We start from the raw sequence: 19,957 nt of genomic DNA, 5'->3' as shown, positions 1-19,957 counted from the left end.
TTCAGTATGATTACCTGGTACGGGGTATCATAAAATGAGGCTTCACATCCAAATTAAGACATGAGCTAGAGTGCCCTGTTCCTTTTCAAACTGGGAAAACCAGCGGGATGTGAATAACTGCTCGAGGCAGTTAGTATGATAAGCGCTGTTTAGAGGCATTTATGGGTGTGGGCAGGAAAAATGTCCTTTCTTTCACTTGATTTGGTGCAGCTTTTATTTCAGCATCACCCATACGAAGAAGAGCGAGTGACCTGACATGTTTTATAACAAACTGCCTTGTCTAGCGCACATTGGGAAAATATTGTACTTGAACTTCTTTACGTCTCTTTTGCAGAGATTCTGCGTCGAACTTGAGCAAAGGCCCATTGCGAGAGCTATAGACGCTTCCTCGTTTCAAGGTATCTTGGACTAAGCTCTTAGCAGTCCTAATAGATTTTTCAATATTTCTCCTAAGTAGAGCTCTACCATGTCATCACTTCACAGCAGCTCTAACACTCCTAAACAATTTATAAAAATGTGGAGTTTCACCTCTATATTGCGTGCACATGAGTAGTAGCGCCACATTTGTGCAGTTGACTGAATGTGTTTGAAGAAAAAAAAAGACAGGCTGTTATGTTAGGGTCATGTTGAAATAGCCTGACAGAAATCGTCACTGACTGCAGTACTAGATGCGAAATGCGTTTCAAGACCCAGTACCCACTTTCAAACTTATTACGTCTTCCCTGAAGTTGTACGCAGCTGCTTCGTAATTTTTTTTATCGCTTCTCTGGGTACGCCGCAGACGATGTAGGGTACTGGCACAGAGTTCGAACACACGAGCCTTCTGGAATACTTGTGCAGTCAACGAAGAAAGACGCACCAGCGTGTTACTCGAGGAGGATCGAAACCACGTCACACTCCACTGCACAATACAGCAACTGGCATTCAAGCTAATATCCTCTGCTGGCCAAGTTTCCGACTTTTAAATTCGCATTTTAAATTCGGTGGCGATGGTGGCCACCCACCACCGAGCCCAACAAGGGGACGCTACAAGGTTGACTATTGAACACTTGGAGACGCCAGCCATGCATCGCCACTATAACCGAATATAACTACCCAAGGTTGGGTAACTACACAGGGTTAATCCTCGCCGCCAGAAAATTTGGAAGTAAACGGAAAAGAGAAGACGACAGGACAGATAAAAAGTGAAAGATAAAGACGAAGATGTAGGTAGAGAGAGATAGGAAAAGGCGACTGCCGATTTCCCTTGGGTGGGTCAGCCCAGGGGTGCCGTCTACGTGAAGCGGGGGCCAAAGGGGTGTGTTGCCTTCGCCGGGGGGCCTTAAAGGTACAATCACCCGGCGTCGGCTCAACCCTTCGGATTCCCTTTTCCCCGGACACGGCAAAGCCACGCACGGCTAGGCGTTGGAGGGAGTCAAAACTCCCCTGTTAGCTCGGGTCCGTGGTGTCGCTACACACCAAACGCCTGCTTGCTCAGGCACCCCTGTGAGGGCGTTCACATGAGTAGTAGCGCCACATTTGTGCAGTCGACTGAATGGGTTTGAAGAAAAAAATAGACAGGCAGATATATCATGGTCATGTCGAAATAGTCTGACAAAAATCATCACTGACCGCAGTACTAGATGTGAAATGCGTCTCAAGACCCAGTACCCACTTTCAAATTTATTACGTCTTCCGTGAAGTTGTACGCAGCTGCTTCGTAAATTTTTTTAATCGCTTCTCTGGGTACGCCGCAGGCAATGTAGAGTACTGGTACAGGGTTCAAACACACGAGCCTTTTGGAATACTTGCGCAGTCCACGAAGAAAGACGTACCAGTGTGTTGCCGAGATGAATGTAGCTTCTGAGAATCAAACAGCGCCGAGAGGAAGATCGTGACACTCCACTGCACAATACAGCAACTGGCATTCAAGCTTCCATGTATCTGCTGACCAGTTTTTGGAGTTACTTGAACACGGATTGCAATGACAAGAAAATTGGCAAAACTGCCCTAGAAAAATAATTTAGCACCCTCACTTTCAAAACAATGTTTTTTGCAGAAAACCGATGCTAAGTATTGTTCCACCTAATCCCGTCTGTTGCGACGGGCACCGCCACCAAAGATGAACGCGCCGAGCAGACCGGCGCCCAATGCCACGGCACTGGCTATTGCTAACGGCTGTATGTAGTCGGTCACTACGGTACGGGCGTCGACTTCGTCAGAGGGCATTTCAATGTCCAGTCTATGCAGAAGGTCTCAGACCCATTTCTGGCAGTTGTTCTCGGTATAATGGTACTGGCCGGAGTCGCACATCTTCCTCAGTAGCTGGTCAATGCGTTCTTTTGGAATGTTCCGCTTTGCGAGATATCTCTGCAAAAAGAAAGAGGCCAGTGAGGGTGCGCTGGGTTCGAGCACTCTTATTATAGATGACAAACTAACTGGAGCACAAGGAAATGCAAATGTGGTTAAACAGAACGGAAGGAGATAGTGCATATTAGATTTATCTATAGGATTCGACAGTGGGCACCACTGTACAGTTAATTTCAAATAATCATTAAATACAAAAAATATTGACAATAAGATAAAACACCATCGTTACAGTGCACACCCACTTCAACACTTTAATACCAACACTTTGATACTACAGGCACGAATTCACAACTCTATGGTCGGCACTGAAGCTTTCAAATTTATTGCGCAATTAGCACAATAGATGAGGCTGAGTCCAAAGTTTTGTGTTAGGATGCGCATGTTTTACAATGCGTTGGAAATTAATTGCATTTTCAGACTGCATTCATAGAAAGGCATGCAGATGATTAAACAGTTGCAGCTTACAGTGATAGGTTAGAATAACTTTAATATATTTGTGAGGCTCCCAATATTACGCTGCGTGGTGCATCATTGCAACGACAGAGCATAAACTGTTCTGCGTTTTATTATCCTTTTTTCTTTAGCCTCTTCAAAGACAAGTGTGTTCAAAGCTGTCGTATTATGTACACTAAGTGGCCTACTATGCGATATTATGCATGTGTCATTATTCAGGTCTGTCCGAACGATTAATCTAGTTCGATGACTTTGCAGCAACAGAAAAATTATATTGCGCTGATTGACTGTCGTTTTATTAGCATTTGTAATCAACATACAAAAGCGACGCCCATTGATGACAACATCAGTATAGTGGGCAAAATGCCATGCGTCTGTACAAATTTGTCTGAACACGCTTGCTTCGAAGCACATAATATTTACAGTCTATGCAAAAAGGCCTGGATACAGCAGACACTCATGTAATATATACTCGGCAACAACTTTACTCAGCAGCACGGTAGAAGCTACGCAACAAGAGGGCATGCCTGGTAGCGCGCAATTTTTTTCATTGACCTTGCTGGGATAAGCGCTGCCTCATCTATAGCATAATTCAAAAACCAGCTGCACGAAGTCGTAGGTAAAATACAATGTTGTCCAGTTTGTAAAACTACCCTCCTCTCCTTCTCTGTTCTTGAAGAACAACACCTTTTCAGCTAGCCAGTTTCACAAAGTGAACCAGAATTACGTGGTGAGTAAGTGTGCAGCCGCATACGCGCTTTTAGATCTCCAAGCAAAATGTACTCGCAATGTGACACTAAGATGTACACTGAACTATCTTGAGACGTTTCTCCCGTGCACATTTTTTTTAGTATATAATTTTGACAGGTGTTATTGACCCAGTAAGCCAATCTGATATCAGCCATAAGCAGCCGTAATACTCGCGGAGCAATGCGAATATGCGGAAGCCTTCGCTCCATTGTCAATATAGTTGGCACCGAGTATATACTACTCTATGGCTCCTGAGCCTCTATAGTGTTTGGCGTAGAGGAATGTCATTATGTCGTGGTGATGTGAAATGCTGCCGTGTTAAAGCAACGACGGCCGTGTTACAGCAAAAAGTAAAGAAGTAAGTTCGAAATTGCTGCCTATATTGAATGATTTTGTTACATGAAGACTCTTTGAGGCCGTCGAGTACAAGACGCTAAGCTGTCTGAGATTCCATTTGAAATGTATATTTTGAATACAGTATTTTGACAACTTGTTATGAATAGTAACAGGTCAGAAAACGATGAGCAAGACCCTCTGGATTTTTAGCCAAGCGCAGAAAATTTGTCAGGTCTCAAGGATTTCTTGCTACAGGTTCTGAGTTTGCACCCTGCTATTTGAATGTCTTCAACATTTTAACTTACTTTCCAGTTTATCTGGCACAGATTTACTGATCTGACGTCATAAAAACACTTGTGTAGATGGCTCACACATGCAGCACGGTAGTACTCCCTTCGAAAGCCATTTGTGGTACCTTAACATTGAGCTTAGAATGTGCAAGAACACGCCCACATTGTAAATCATTTTGTGCATGGTGAGAACTGGAAACTGTAGAGCTGTTTAGTGTTTGCAGAACCTTTGCAGAGGCAAATACCTTTGCTATATTAATTTGTTAAACACTTATAGTTAGTTAACTGCCGATAACAGACAGTGAGCCCCGCCGCGGTGGTCTAGTGGCTAAGGTACTCGGCTGCTGACCCGCAGGGCGCGGGTTCAAATCCCGGCTGCGGCGGCTGCATTTCCGATGGAGGCGGAAATGTTGTAGGCCCGTGTGCTCAGATTTGGGTGCACGTTAAAGAACCCCAGGTGGTCTAAATTTCCGGAGCCCTCCACTACGGCGTCTCTCATAATCATATAGTGGTTTTGGGACGTTAAACCCCACATATCAATCAATCAATCGATAACAGACAGTGAACGACTGATAATAGTTCAAGAGTGTAGGAGTTCGAGCTTGTTGGTAAGGCTTTCTTCATGCGAAACTGCGCGAAAAATGAGGATACGGGAAGAAACAAACGGGAACGAGTGCTGACTATTAACTAATACGTTAATTTGTGCAAGCACGAATACATAGGCTTTAACACGTGACAGGAAGGGGCAGGAGTATGAAAAAGCACGTGCGCGTCACCTTATACATTGCATACACTTAACGGTGCAGATATCTCATAGCTTTTTTCTGTTTGTTTGTTCGTTTCTGTGCGCTTGTTTTTCATGCTGTTTCGCATTGATGAAGATAATAGTTGATCCTTTGCGAGTAAAGCGACAGGAAACCTGGAACGTACGCCTGATTTCAGAAACTCATACTAGAGTTGCATATCTGGTGAAATGTTGAAATATGGGATGTTTTCTTAGGGTGTATAAAGCCACGCCATGGTGGTATAGTGGCTAAGGTACTCGACTGCTGACCCGCAGGTTGCGGGATTGAATCCCTGCTGTGGCGGCTGCATTTCCGATGGAGGTGGGAATGCTGTAGGCCTGTGTGCTCACATTTGGGTGCACTTTAAAGAACCCCAGGTGGTCGAAATCTCCGGATGCCTCCACTACGGCATCTTTCATACTTACTTGGTGGTTTTGGGATGTTAAAGCCCACATATCAATCAATTAGATAGTATAATGAAATCTGACTGTATAGAACATGAAGCACACACAGGTTTTTGACCGAATCCAGTGAATAACACATTAGGCACGCAATGCCTTCTTAGAGAATGTGACTGAATAAAACAAAAACAAAGTACCATGTCCTGCGTAGCGCAATGGCACGAAACCTATAGCTAGCACAGGCATTCGAAAACTGTGTACGGTTGAAAACTTTCTTTTGGAGTGAGACCTGTAAAAATATATTCATAAGGATGTTATATGTCAGCGTCTTGTTTTTTTTCAGTCTTTGAAGATCAAAGAATGAGAAAACTGTCATATTTGAGGGCCATTTCTAATTCGACGTATTCCTTGAATTTATTCTTTGGTAACGAAGTGAACATGGAAAAAAAAAGCTTCATCTTTCATCATTGTGCTGAAATGTACGTTAAAAAAAAATGATATCGACGCTGAACAAAAAGCCGATCCGAATATGCATGTGCTCATATTTAGAGAGAAAGCTGGGCTAATTGGTAGGTATTCACAGTAAACAGACAGGGCGTGTGTGTAAGCACGGACATAGCAAACAGCACATCGTTCCTCTCGCCACTCGCACCAAAATGCTGTGTATCTACCACGTGCTCATACGGCCACCTACCAAAGTTCATTTTTCCTGCATACTGCCGGAGAATGGAATGCTCTTCCATCCGATATCACCCTCATCACCGACAGTGCTCAATTCAAAGCTGCCACCGAAGACCATCTTTCAAGTCATGAAACCTAACCTGACCCGCCAATTTTTCGTTCGCCCACCCCTCATGTATTGTCCCATGTGGGACCTTTGAGGTATTATGAATAAATGAATAAGTGAATAAATAAATAAATAGACATCTCAAATGTCGACTAACAACTGGAAAAGCGCACGATGATGGAAAAGAAAGAGGCGCGAAACCCTATCTGCGCATGCTCATACCATAGGCGAACCATTCAATCCGGCACGCGTAGGGGTCTATGTGAAAGATAACTATAAAGACAGTTCGTTTTGTTTTTTGAGCAGGGTAATCAATAGTGAGCTCACGCATGCGCTATCACAGTTATCGGTATGCTTGGCTTCGAACAATAAACGCGTTTCTTCGTTCTCATGCCGGTGAAAATCGTGCGTTCATCGAATTTCGACGTGCAATAATACTCTCGACCATTCGAAAATCGATTAGATAGTGAGCCTCTGGTTAGCCATATCTTATGTTCCTATATACTCATTCTCACTTGCATCTGTGTTTGCATCATGATCTGCCTCTATTATACAATCAATATGGGCACATCATTGCACAGCACCGCCTCTATTCTGGGCGAATATTTTGGCAAAATTCACAAAGAGGCGTCGGCGTTCGCTTTGACTGCTACATGTTCAGTAGTTTTGTATTCCTAAAAATAATCTGACAACTATAAGCGCGCACGTCTTAAAAAAAGGCATGCATCTCTACAAAGGGCATGATGACAAGTGCGCGAAGCTATAGGGCCTATAAGTTCCATAACGTCTACGTCAGAGTCGTGTACTAGTATAAAGGACGGACACATGGACGGGCGCACGAATGGATGGACGCATGGACAAACGGACAGCGCAGGTAATCATGTATTGTAGTGCCATATATTCATTGATTTACAAATCAAGTAGGCTTTTTTTTCTTTACTTAGATGTTTTCTCCGATGGAGCCGGCAATGTTGTAGGCCCGTGTACTCAGATTTGGGTGCACGTGAAAGAACCCCCGGTGGTCGCAATTTCCAGAGCCCTCCACTTGGTGTCTCTCATATTCATATGGTGGTTTCGGGACATTAAACTCCCCAAATCATTCCATAATCAATTATTTACATAGATGTTTTCGTTCTTCATTGCGCAGGTGTTCAGTTTTGGTTTTGTGGAGCGCGACGCACGCCAACAAGACTCAGCCCTCATGTGCCCCACCTTTAAAAACATGGAGGCCGCTTGAAGAGTATACAACGCGATAGCGTAATTGGACCAATTTCACATCGGTGTCGGCGTCGTTGTTTTTCAGCGAACAATCAGCGATAACCTTGAGGTAAAATTAAAAACTGACGCAAATATTATAGTTATGAAGCCGAGCCGTAATGGAACCCCGGCCTGCATGGGAAGCAGGCGTTCTACCACGAAACCAGAACCGTGCCCTAAGCTAACTCAGATATATATCCCGCACGTGCGTTATTTAGTGCGTCGACTCACAATAAGGCATATTGACTGCTTGGGCGAGCCTAAAATCTCACCAGTCGTCTCAACATGTGAGTTGCACAAAGAATATATGGTTTAAACCTTCCATACCCACTACAAAAGGCTCTGCCACAACCCACCGTGATCAGTCACATCAAGAAAAACGGCATACTGTCTTAGGGCACGCCTAGTGGTTACCTCGCTTGTAGTATCCACTTCGCAACGGCACTTTCAATATGCACTCCAGGGTAGTTTCAAAATGCGCTAAGGTCCTTTCCTCGCGGCGTGGCTGACTCGACAGGAACATGACACCTGGCTAGCACAGGTGTCATGTTCAGGTGTCAGCACAGGTGGATTTAAAGCACGATGCCAAAGGTTGCGATTAGACTATCACGTTGAATTCTTGCAAGCGAAGCTCAAGCATCGTTAAAGTTTTTTATTTGATTGATTGATTGATTGATTGATATGTAGGGTTTGACGTCCCACAACCACCATATGATTAAGAGAGACGCCTTGATTGATTGATATGTGGGGTTTGACGTCCCACAATCACCATATGATTATGAGAGACGCCATAGTGGAGGGCTCCGGAAATTTCGACCACCTGGGATTCTTTACCGTGCACCCAAATCTGAGCACACGGGCCTTCAACATTTCCGCCTGTTCTTTTATTTGAATCAATCTCGAATTTTCACTCACGGACCACGCAGATCTTTCATTCACAGCCAACAAGGCACATGCTCGATTTACTCAGAAAGAAGCTCCTGAACGCCAACGCATTATAAAGAGCCGGTTTGAGATAAACTTCTGTCCGCAAGGCCTGTGGCCGATCGTGACCTGCTTTCGGTGCGCGCCGAATATTCAAGAGTCGACTCTACTCTTCTGCCATGTACAGCAATGCCGTTTATACTTACCTTCTTTTCGTAGTTCTCAAGAGCAGCCCTCTTTTTCCAGTACGTGCGCCCCGTTAGGTCTCCCTCGTGGTTGTCGGCGTCGCAGATGAGCACCTCGTCCTCGCCGTAGTCGAACACGAGGAGCCAATGCATCGCCCACGAGTTGCCGCTTGCCGACTGCGACGAAGACGTCAGCAGGGAAAAGGCGTTGACGGCGCCATTGATGGAGCTGCCCTGCTGAAGCGGCCTACTGCAGAGGTACACCTCGCACCAGTCAGAATACAGGCAACCCGACATGTTTGTTGTATACCTCGACCTCTTCGTCGTCCACGCAGTCTCTCAGCAACCAATCCGAGCACGACAGGCAGTTATCTGCAAAGTGAAGGTGGGACCGAACAGACCCGGTTTGTTCTATGCGAGATAAAGAAACACGCACATTGCACGCATTTGTGCAAAGCAGGTTTAACAGACAATGCATAGCTGAGATATCACTGTAGCGGCACTGCCATCAGCATCTTACACGTTATCTGGTCCTGAGAGGGGTGATATTCCAACAGGGGAATCCCCTTTTCTCGGTGGCTTGTTTTTGTATTACCTAATACAAGTCATAAAATAAAAAAAAATGCCAAGCGTCCGTGAAACGCGCAGCATGAAGAGTGGCCTTTCAGAGCCTTTTCTTAAGACTTTTTGAGTAACTGCTACAAACACTTGCTGGGTACCCATTGCACCGTAAATCATCATAATTTTTGTGTACTGTGCTATCCTTCATCATTCTTCGCAGAAGCGTGGTATCCGTTGCAAACTTGCAAGGAGTTATGTGCACTATTTTCATGCAGCGGCTGATGACGAAGAATTATGCCTGAAATGGGTATGCGCCAATCACCCTTAAAACAAAAGTAAGTAAAAAAGGTGGCAAGTTCAAGCAAATAAGTAGTAACTGCAGCACTTACTACCTTTATTGGACCGTTACTAACCTTTTGCAACCTTTCCACTACCTACGTTAGTAAAGACTAACTAGCTGCAACCGTTGCTAAGTTCTTGCTACCTGTTTACTACGTAAATTAGTAAACAGTTATTAACTAGGATGAAAGAAGTAGAAACTGCAGTCCTTACTAGCTTTCATGCCCCGTAGCTAACTTTTTGCTACCCGGCTGCTGGCTGTCTAATCGAAAACAGTAGGTGATTTTTATAGTGACAATTTATGAAAGGAATCGTCTCCACGTATGATTTTTAAATAAATAAAGAAGTGACGCAGGAGATATCCATGGATAAAGAAAAAAGATTTTGTTTTAAAGTACGCAAACGAGATATATATGCAAACGTCATTCTAACATTGCCAAAATAGAGAAGTAGAAGTAAACGAACCATAATCAAGTTTAACACGCACTGTAATCGACAATCACAACAAACTCAGTAAAGTACAACAAAATATTAAGACAAGCGGATCACAATAAACCAGGTGGCGGAATTAATCTGGAGTCCCTCACTACGGCGCATGGTAACGGCTAGGGTAGTAACAGTTACTAAATGCTGGTTGTGACAGCAAATGTAGTAACTGTTGACAGCCTGGTGGTAACTATCTACGCTTACTACAAGGGTTGTGACATATGTGACAAATCATTTCTACCTCAAAGTTAGCGAGTATTATATCTTTCTTTATGAGTGCAGTTAATAGGTGAAGCAGAACAAGCTTTTGTAATGGGTTGGATCATTGAACGACCAACTTTTTACGCGATTCTTATTGTGTGACATCTGGTTGTTCTTTTGATGTTTTAACCGCTTTATTGCTCACTTTGCGCAATTCTTTTCCCGACATCAAGCCTGCAGCGGCAAGACAGTTTTGAAAGCTTCAAGGGCCGGCGTGGCTCAATGGTAGAATACAAGGTTGGCACGCAGCGGGCTCGTGTTCGCATCCGTCTGTGTCCTTATTTTTTTTTAAGACGATCCTCCAAAGGAAAAAAAATTGGTCTGTCTGCCTGTCTGTCTCTCTGTACATTTGTCTGTTTGTCCGCCCTAGTGATACCTCAAGAGGCATTAAACAGCCAACCCCATTCGCAGCGCCCACCAATATTGCTCAAGGTTTAGTGTTCATAGTTGTGCGATTGTCAATTAAATAAAGGCCATTATTGCACATATCTGAGGCGCCACAACAACGCTTCGATGTTTTGTATGTCTGCGTTTATACTAGAAGAAGCGCACAAAAGTAACTCTAAGGAATGTAGCGTTTAATCACGTTGCGCTGACAGTGCAACGCAATGCTCAAAAAGGCGTTTCCAACGCTTTGCTACGACGTCACGGTGGTCGCACCTGCCCGTCGCTTTGCGTCTACAGCTTATCACCTCAGAGACTGGCGTGCATCTTCCTCCGCGGGCTGCATGCCTTCGTTTTCTAGGATAACTGCCAGATGGCACTTGTGTCTAGCGTGCCTCGATGCGCTCATTCACCTCCGCTACACGCTCGAGGCACTCTAACGCAGCGCCTGCAGAATACCATTCACCGAGATTCTTGCGCAGAACATGAAGTAAACGTTTTCTTAACTCTCTCTATACGCAGTTTATTTTCTGATTTGTTTTTTTATTTCTTGCTATATCGGTTACGGACACTGACGGTGGTGGCAGCGGACAACAACGGCACCGCACGTGACCTGTGTTCTGATCTCATAGCAGCTTTCGCTGTAAAACAGGCGCTGCTTCAAAACGGGGACAAGAAAGAACACACGAAGGCATGCGCAAGATGTGTTTCTTCTTGCCCGTATTTTCTACGCAGTGCCTGTTTTCCTTCGTGATATATATTTATACGAATGAGGCCACGTTCAAAACCCTTTAACGCCAGTTGCTAACCTGTATCGTTCACCGACATTTGCCTGGCTCTGGCTTATAACTTGGTACTAGTAATAAAATAAATGGCACCCTTTAGAATCACTCAAGAAAAGGCTTTAAATAACTCTACATTTTTCTTTTGCGTAATATGTAGCGTACTTCGATCTATTGTGGGTGTCAAGTCTGAACTTATATGAGACCAGAAAGTAGAAAAAGGAGGTACATAAATACAATGAAAGCCTAGGTGAGTGGGCAAGCATCATTTTCGGAACGAAGCGCCAACAAAAGTATAGCGTTGAAAAAATGGTGAACACTGAGTCACGTATGACATGTTTCTGGGTCCAATGCTCCTCTGGTCTTTCGTCCTCTGACAGATATCCATGTGGGTGATAAACATTTATAGAGTGTTGTGGACGTAACTGGCATGAAGCATAACTATAAGATATTAAAACTAGATTGGTTGATTCGTTAGACCCAAGAGGAGTGGCTTAACCCACCACGGGGGATCGACCATAAGTTGCGCGACAGTGGGATTTTGAGAAAAAAAAGGGGGGGGGGATGCCGAAAAACATGTTTTTAGGTACACGAAAGAACTAATTTATTTATTTATTTATTTATTTATTTATTTATTTATTTATTCAAAATACCTTACAGACCCAACAGGGCATAGTGTAAGGCGAGCATAAAAAGAATACTTACATGAATTGGTAAAATTTTCATACAAACAATAACTAGAACTAAATGTCAATTATTATATAAGTCCTCTCAGGAATAACAATGAGAAATTATTAATAATAATTTTAATAGAAATACAATGGCAATGAACATCAGATGAGTATACGCGTGAGATAATGACGTAAAACAAGCTAAAAAAAGAAGCACAAATTGTGAAAAGACTTTCCATTAATCAAAAGAAAACATCACTGAATAAAACACAACAGAACTGAATGGCATGTTAGTATTCAAACCATCAAACGAAATAAGATTAAAGTAAGAGAAAAAAAAGCGAGATACTAGTAGTGAATAAACGCGTAGGTGCCGATTTCGATATGAATAAAACGAGCACTTATTCCTTGAAATGAGTGAGTAGAAGGTGGCGGAATTTTTCCCGATTGCGTTCTGCTACGATTTCATCTGGAAGGCTGTTCCACATGCGGATGACACGGGGGAGTGCAGATGAGTTAAAAATGTATGTTTTACCATATATGCGTGTGAATGAAAGATGATTATTTAGTCTCTTTGATGTGAATGCAGATGTTTGCAATGTCATTGATAATAACCTTGTATCATGTACTTATTTATGGAATAATGAAAGGAAGTGTAGATCACGTTGGCTGCTCAAAAGAGATAGTGATAAGCTTTTTTAATTTGTGTTATGCTTGCGCTATGATCATACTTGTGTGAGATGAATCTAGCGGCTCTATTCTGGATTGATTCCAGCATGTTAGTTAAATAGCTGAATTGAGAAGACCAAACTTCACAAGCGAACAAATGTTACGTAATCTAAAGCACGTATATTTGTGGGCGTCTTGCGTAGATTTCGGCGTATGTAGCCTAATGATCGTGAGGCGTCACTGCAGATGTTGGTGATGTGGGTAGTCGAAGAAAGGTTAGATGTGAAGGTTACACCTAAATATTTAAAAGAGTCAACACTAGATACGGGATTGCCATTAATAAAGGAAGAAAACTCAGAGTTAGAATGTTTGCAAGAGAAGGACGTTACTTTACATTTACTTGAATTAGGGACATTAGCCAACTATTACACCAATTGCTGATGAGGTCAAGGTCATTTTGAATTATTACGTGATTACAAGTACTAGTTATTGCTCGGTAAATTATACAATCGTCAGCGAAAATGCGCACTTGTGAGGATAAATTACTTGGTAAGTCATTATTATAAATAAGAAAAAGCAGTGGACCAAGAACATTCCCTTGCGGTACACCAGAACAAACGTATGGAAGTGGGCATGAAAAATCATTAACAATGGTGAATTGCTGCCGGTTAGTAAGAAAGTTCCGTATCTATGACAGAGTTGATGAATCTATACACAAAGAAGCGAGTTTAGAGATCAAGCGGCAGTGAGCAACACGATCGAAAGCTTTGGAAAAATCCAGAAAAAGACAGTCAATTTGCAAGTTTTGATCTAAGTGATGATGTAGGTCAGTCGTGAATTCGAAAAGCTGTGTTTCGTATGATAGGGCCCTTTTAAATCCATGTTGGTTTGGGAAGAAAAAGTCATTCTGCTCTAAGTGATTGTAAATATGGGAGGCGATTATATGCTCAAGCATCTTACAGCAGATAAATGTCAGAGAAATGGGTCTGTAATTTTGAGGTGAGTTTTTATTGCCACTTTTAAACACGGGGATGACCTTTGCAATTTTCCAGTCATGTGGAATCTGTCCTGTTAATAGCGATTGCTGAAAGATGTGACATAATATTTTGCTCGAGGGTGAGGCTGTACTTTTTAGTATCTTAGTGTTAATCTCGTCAACGCCTGCTGACGTGGACAGTTTAAGATTATTTATTAGAGATGCGATTCTGACAACAGTGATTTCAATGGGCTGCAAAAAGGGGTAGTCAAGATCGGCTACATTGGGGACGTTTGTATGATCTTCAGTGGTGTAAACTGATGTAAAGAAAGTATTGAAAGCGTTAGGACAGTCTTGATCTGGAATGGGAATGCGGTCGTCATTTTGCAACGTTATTTTGTTATTGTGACGTTCTGGGCACAGTTGTTTCCAAAACTTCTTAGCGTTAGTGGTGAGAAGTGACGGTAGATCATGAGAAAAATACTTATCACGGGCGGCGAGTATCAAGGAGCAGTAGCTATTCAAGAAGTCTCTATACCTTTGCCACAAAGCAGCAGTTTGTGTGCTTTTAGCCGCCGCGTACAATCTCTTTTTTTATTTCTTAGTCTGTTAAGTGATTTATTGAACCATTGATTTTGTTTATCATTAGTTATTTTGATTGTAAGACTAACTAATGAAGCTAACTTGTTTTTGAAGAGTGTCCAGTTGTCTTCTATGGATCGATTATGAAAGGATGGTAAAAGTACGCTCTCAAAGAACGTGCATAATTCATCATTTATAACAATGTAATTACCTCTATTATAATCGCGTATTGTTTTTGTTTTAGCTCCAGCGAGATGAAATGGGACGTTAAGAATCATTTGAATTAACCGGTGGTCGCTGAAGCCATCTATGTATGTTATATTTGATATAGTATTTGGTGCCGTTGTTAATACCAAGTCAAGTATATTTGACTGACGAGTGGGTTAACTTATGATCTGGGCTAGGTTCAAATCTAATGTTAAGGCAATGAACGCAGTGGAGACATGGCAATTTGATGAAATCAGCTTCCACTTTATTGAAGGAAAACGAAAGTCGCCAAATAAATAAACGAGCTCAGTTGGACATGTCTTAACAGCATGAGTTATGGTGCTACGTAAGTCGCTTAGAAATGATGGATTAGTGTGTGGAGGGCGATAGCAGCAACCAGTAAATAATTTCTCAAATCGAGTTCTGCAAACAACCCATACAATTTCTATATTTGTAGCGGACGCCAATAGATAAGAGGTGATTGCCTTTTTAACGCCTATAACTACGCCTCCACCCCTTCTGTTAACGCGATCGCAACGGTAAATGTTATAGGTATTTTATAAGGGACTAATTTCATTGTCTGAAATATCTGCATGAAGCCATGTCTCAGTGAAGATGATTATGTCAGAACCCGTGTCATCAAGGAAGGAACAGACTTGGTCAAGCTTTCGCAGAAGGCTGCGAATACTAGTAAATTATATGGTGAGTGACGGTAAACTCTGAGGCTCAGGTGCCTCCTTGAATTCACAGGTGCGAGTACCACGCCTTAGCTATCTGCCTAGTCGCACTACCGTGGTTGCTGCGTGGTCTTACACGTATGTTACATCATCTATGCACAATCTGTCAACAGATAGCTTAAAGAATTTTTTTCTGCCCTTGGCGAATTCGATAAGCTTTCTTCTTGCCTCTTGCGTAGCAGGATAGAAGTCTTCCCGAATAGAAAACTCACACCCCTTAAGCTTTCTTGCAGCGGACAAGATGCGCTCATTGGCCTTATAGAAGGTCATTTTTTGCAACAATAGGCCTCTTTTTGCTGTCAGCATGTTTGCCTAACCTGTGCACTGTTTCGAAATTTGTGCTGGATAAGTTAATGTCAAGCTTTTGTGAACAGAATTTTACAATTTTCTGCTCGGACAAAGCCCAGCCTTCTTTTTCGTCATCCGCAATGTTAAAGAAAAGCAAGTTCGAGCGTCGCATTCTGTTCTCAGTGTCTACGCACCGAGAAGAGATAGTGGCCAAGCGATCAGATACACTGCGAAGGGCGTTAGAACTAGCTTCGGCATCACCCGAGGTGCTTCCGGACGTAGAAGCAAGCGACAGTGAAGCAATCTTTGCGTTCAGCTTAATTTCGCCTTCAACGGCTTCCTGTTTCATTTTCGAAATGTTAAGATCTTTGAGAAGTGTTTCCTGTCTCTCTTCTAGCTTATCAGTCCTTTTCTAAGCAGCAGCATGGCCATCTTTTGCACTAGTTAGCTCGGAAAGCAAGCCTGCTTGTGCCTCTTCCAATTTTTTAATTGTGTCTAGGGCAGCAGAAAATGCCTCTTCTTGAGCTTTAGTCATTGGTCCCGGATTTGACTCAACATCGCCAGGCAACATAAGTGTTAAGGCAGACAAGGCATAACACATTTCCGATGCTCAAACTATAAATCGCTTAAACACATCTTTCAGGTCTCGTGGGCACGACACCGCCAACAAACAATAATTATTGCAGTTAACACAAGTAGCACCTTTCAGGGAACTAACCAGAAAAGGCAATGGACGTAAGCTTTCCATCCTGGGAATGGTGTCGTGCCCGGAAGACGCGGCAGCTGACTGACGATTATGAAGGGTGTCAGCAGCGTCCAATGCAGTTGTGCTGTGTCCATGTTGCCAGATGTGCTGCCCGGCTGGCTCCAAACTTGGCATCTTGTGCAAGCATTGCAGCCATCCTGGAGGGGAATCTTCTGCAGCTACGTTGCACGAACCGAGCAGTCCAGAACATGTGATCCAGGTAAAGGTGACCTGGAAAGGCAATGGACGTAAGCTTTCCATCCTGAGAATGGTGTCGTGCCCGGAAGATGCGGCAGCTGACTGACGATTATGAAGGGTGTCAGCAGCGTTCAATGCAGTTGTGCTGTGTCCATGTTGCCAGATGTGCTGCCCGGCTGGCTCCAAACTTGGCATCTTGTGCAACCATTGCAGCCATCCTGGAGGGGAATCTTCTGCAGCTACGTTGCACGAACCAAGCAGTCCGGAACATACGATCCAGGTAAAGGCGACCTGGAAAAGCAATGTACGTAATCTTTCCATCCTGGTAATGGTGTCGTGCCCCACTATAGTGTCGTGCCCCACTGATTGTGGTAACACTATATTATGAATTGTTATAGAAGAGAAAATATTCAGATAATAGTTATAATATTAATAGAGTAAAAATACATGAAATAAACTGAAGACTGGAATAAGTAATCAGTACGTACTTGTGACATTAGCATGCAGCCGTTTTGATTCATTTATATAGTTATATACCGCTCAGTATATGTCCCTGTTGCAATGACCTATAGCCGAAGCCCCTAGGGAGAGTAATACCGTTCCAGTTAGCTCGAGTACATGTTTTCAGAGAACTGGTGCCAAAAAAATTTGCCCTGAATTTCGACACTTGTGGCGTTCTGTGAAAAACTGTTCTATTGTTTCTGCTTGTGTACAAGAGCAACAGTAAGGGGGAAGAAAAAAAACAAGGTCTGTATAAATAAAAGTTTAAAGATGGAATCCTGCATCGCAATTTAGTAAATGTCACTTCGAATTGTCTTGTTGCACACCATGAGCTGTACCACTCAAACTTAAGGTGCTGAGAATCGGCGCCATTTAGAACAGAAGAGTTGGTGTGCTCCTGTCAGAAATTTGGACATCGCGCGACTGTATATTGACCGCCAGGTCTTAGAATATTCAAGACTGGGCTCTGAATTGATGCTGTCACCATTGTTTTCGCTGCTTCATTTTGTTAGTGCACTCTGACCTGGCAACCAAACTAAATGAGCATCATGAACATAATTGGGAATATATGTACAAAATTCTGATAAAGAAGGCGATGTCTTTGGTACTATCAGAACAGTGCAAACTAATAAATATACAGTCAGTATAACCACCAAGAGAGAGAGAGAGAGAATAAAATAAGGAAAGACAGGGATGTTAACCAGAAAATGAAGCATCCGGTTTGCTACCTTGCACTAGGAGAAGGGGGAATGGGGAAGAAAGATGGAAAAGATAGCAAAGAGGGAAAATCACGCGAAAAAGGGGGGGGGGGGCTGCAGTGCTATAGTCTATACAATAGGCCACTGTCACGAAAAAAGTTCAGTAAGTCCTTCACTGATTTTCTGTGAGCACAAAAATCATGTCGCCTTTCAAGCACTGATTATTCAGACAAAGGTCTGCCGTCAAGGGGAGCTAACACAGCAGCTAGTTGCCGTCTTTGCACGCTGTAACGAGGACAGTGACAGAGAACGTGATCTATAGTTTCATTGCTGCCACAATGACCGCAAGCAGCACTGTCTTCCATGCCAATTCGGAAGGCGAAAGCTTTGGTGAAGGCGACACCAAGCCATAGTCGGCAAAGCATCGTTGTCTCGAGTCGAGAGAGTATAGACGGAGGCCGCAGTCCACGAGACGTGTCCAGTCTATGCAGTCGCGTGTGCCGTAAGCACTCGGCGTTCCACAGATATTTTGATTCTGCATTAGCAATTTTTTGGATTGTCATTGCAGCATCAGTCCTTAAAAATGGTGTAGTATCTTCTTCACCATCTCCGTGTGCTGATCGAGCAGCTGCTTCGGCATGTTCGTTGCCCAATATGCCACAGTGACTTGGAAGCCACTGAAACGTGATTCTGTGTCCTTCGTCGAAGGGGTGGTGAAGCAGCTCTATGATTTCCAGCACTAGTTGTTCATGTGGTTCCCGGCGTAAGGTGAATATCAAACACTGTAGTGCTGCCTTAGAGTCCGTGAACACGCTCCATTTCTTGGCTTCTCGGTGTTTAATGACTTTAACTGCGCTACGTAGAGCAGAAAGTTCCGCAGCTGTCAATGATGTCTGGTGGGATAACCGAAACTTCACCGTTGTCGCTGTTGCAGGAAAGATCGCCGACCCTGCGGACCCATTCACATTAGTTGAAGCGTCAGTAAATAGATGAGTATGCTCACTGTACTTCTCATATAACAAGAGAAGAGAAAGCTGCTTTAGCGCTGAAGACAAGAGCCAGGCTTTTGACCCTATGCCTGGAACCGTGAGTTCAACATGTGCATAAGTCATACTCCATGGGGGAGTGGAAATTCTGGATGGAGTCGTATGTCCCGTAGGAATGCATGTGTAATATGACAAGACTGTCTGGCAAAATGAGGCACGAGGTTGGTCTTCTGGCATTGAAGCTAGATGATGGGCCGGGGCGCGAGTAAGATGCCTCACGTGTGCTCTGGGCACTTCCATTATGATATGCGTCTTGAGCGGGTAGTCATTAGCGATATCGATTGTCTCAGCTGTTGATGAACATCGCGGTAGCCCCAGACAAACTCGCAGACTCATAGCCTGGATGCTTTTGAGAGTCCAAATGCTGGTTCTTCAGGTATTGATCAACACAGGCAAACTGTAGCGCAAATAGCCAAGAAAAAGCGTCTTGTACAATTGCATCATTGCATGTACTGAAGTCCCCCAGGTTTTTTCTCCAAGATACTTGAATAAGTTAGCAATTTCTGTCAGCCTCTTCTTCAAGTGGGCCACATGTGGGTCCCAGCAGAGGTCTCTATCAATGAATACGCCTAGAAATTTGTGCGTCCTGAGATATGGTATGACATGGCCGTTGATAGATATAGCGTATGGTCTCATTGGCTTTCGTCTAAAACCAATCAATGCGCATTTCGCTGGCGAGATTTTCAGACCCTGTTCCTTGAGGTACACTGATACCAACGTCACAGCTTTCTGAAGCCTTGCGCGTACCTGAGGTCTTGTCCCGCCAGATGCCCAGACGCAGATGTCATCAGCGTACATTGATAACTTGACCACACTTGGTAGTCGTTCTACAAGACCAATGAGAAAGAGGTTGAAGAGGGTTGGACTCAAGACGCCACCTTGCAGAACTCCACGATGCGTTGGGTGTTGGGAGTTTGCACCATCTCCAGTGTTCACAAGTAAGTCCGCCCTTGTAAATAACTGCGTGTCCAGCAATACAGTTGTCCGCCTAGGCCCACTGACTTAATGGCTTCGAGGATGGCGTCATGAAGAACGTTGTCGCATGCTCCTTTTACGTCAAGGAACATAGCAGCAGATAGTCGTTTACATGCCTTTGAGACTGGACATATGTGACGAGATCTATGAGATTGTCGATCGAACATCGGTGACGGCGAAAACCAGCCATGGCGTTCGGATATATCTCATAGTATTCCGGGTACCATTCAAGCCTGGCCAAGATCATTCTCTTCATTACCTTTTCTACGCAACTTGAAAGTGCGATCGGTCGGTAAGAGGTAATGTCCAGGGGAGATTTGCCAGGCTTAAGGAT

General features: G+C 43.6%; 1 protein-coding gene across 1 annotated transcript in view; it reads right to left on the bottom strand.

Moving 5' to 3' along the window:
* Positions 1-1,647: 1,647 nt before the first annotated feature.
* Positions 1,648-19,957, bottom strand: part of LOC119169643 (uncharacterized) — a 50,615-nt gene continuing 32,305 nt past the window's right edge. The window contains exons 2-3 of the mRNA XM_037420677.2: positions 8,539-8,889; positions 1,648-2,349 (exon numbers count right to left, since the gene is read on the bottom strand). Coding sequence (XP_037276574.2) covers positions 2,236-2,349; positions 8,539-8,814 — 390 coding nt within the window. The 5' untranslated portion in view covers positions 8,815-8,889 and the 3' untranslated portion in view covers positions 1,648-2,235. The remainder of the gene's footprint in view (positions 2,350-8,538; positions 8,890-19,957) is intronic.

Source organism: Rhipicephalus microplus, unplaced genomic scaffold, assembly GCF_043290135.1.
Source record: "Rhipicephalus microplus isolate Deutch F79 unplaced genomic scaffold, USDA_Rmic scaffold_23, whole genome shotgun sequence".
Classification (NCBI taxonomy): Eukaryota; Metazoa; Arthropoda; class Arachnida; order Ixodida; family Ixodidae; genus Rhipicephalus; species Rhipicephalus microplus.
Note: the sequence above shows the minus strand (reverse complement) of the source record. Positions and strands in the feature narration are given on the sequence as shown.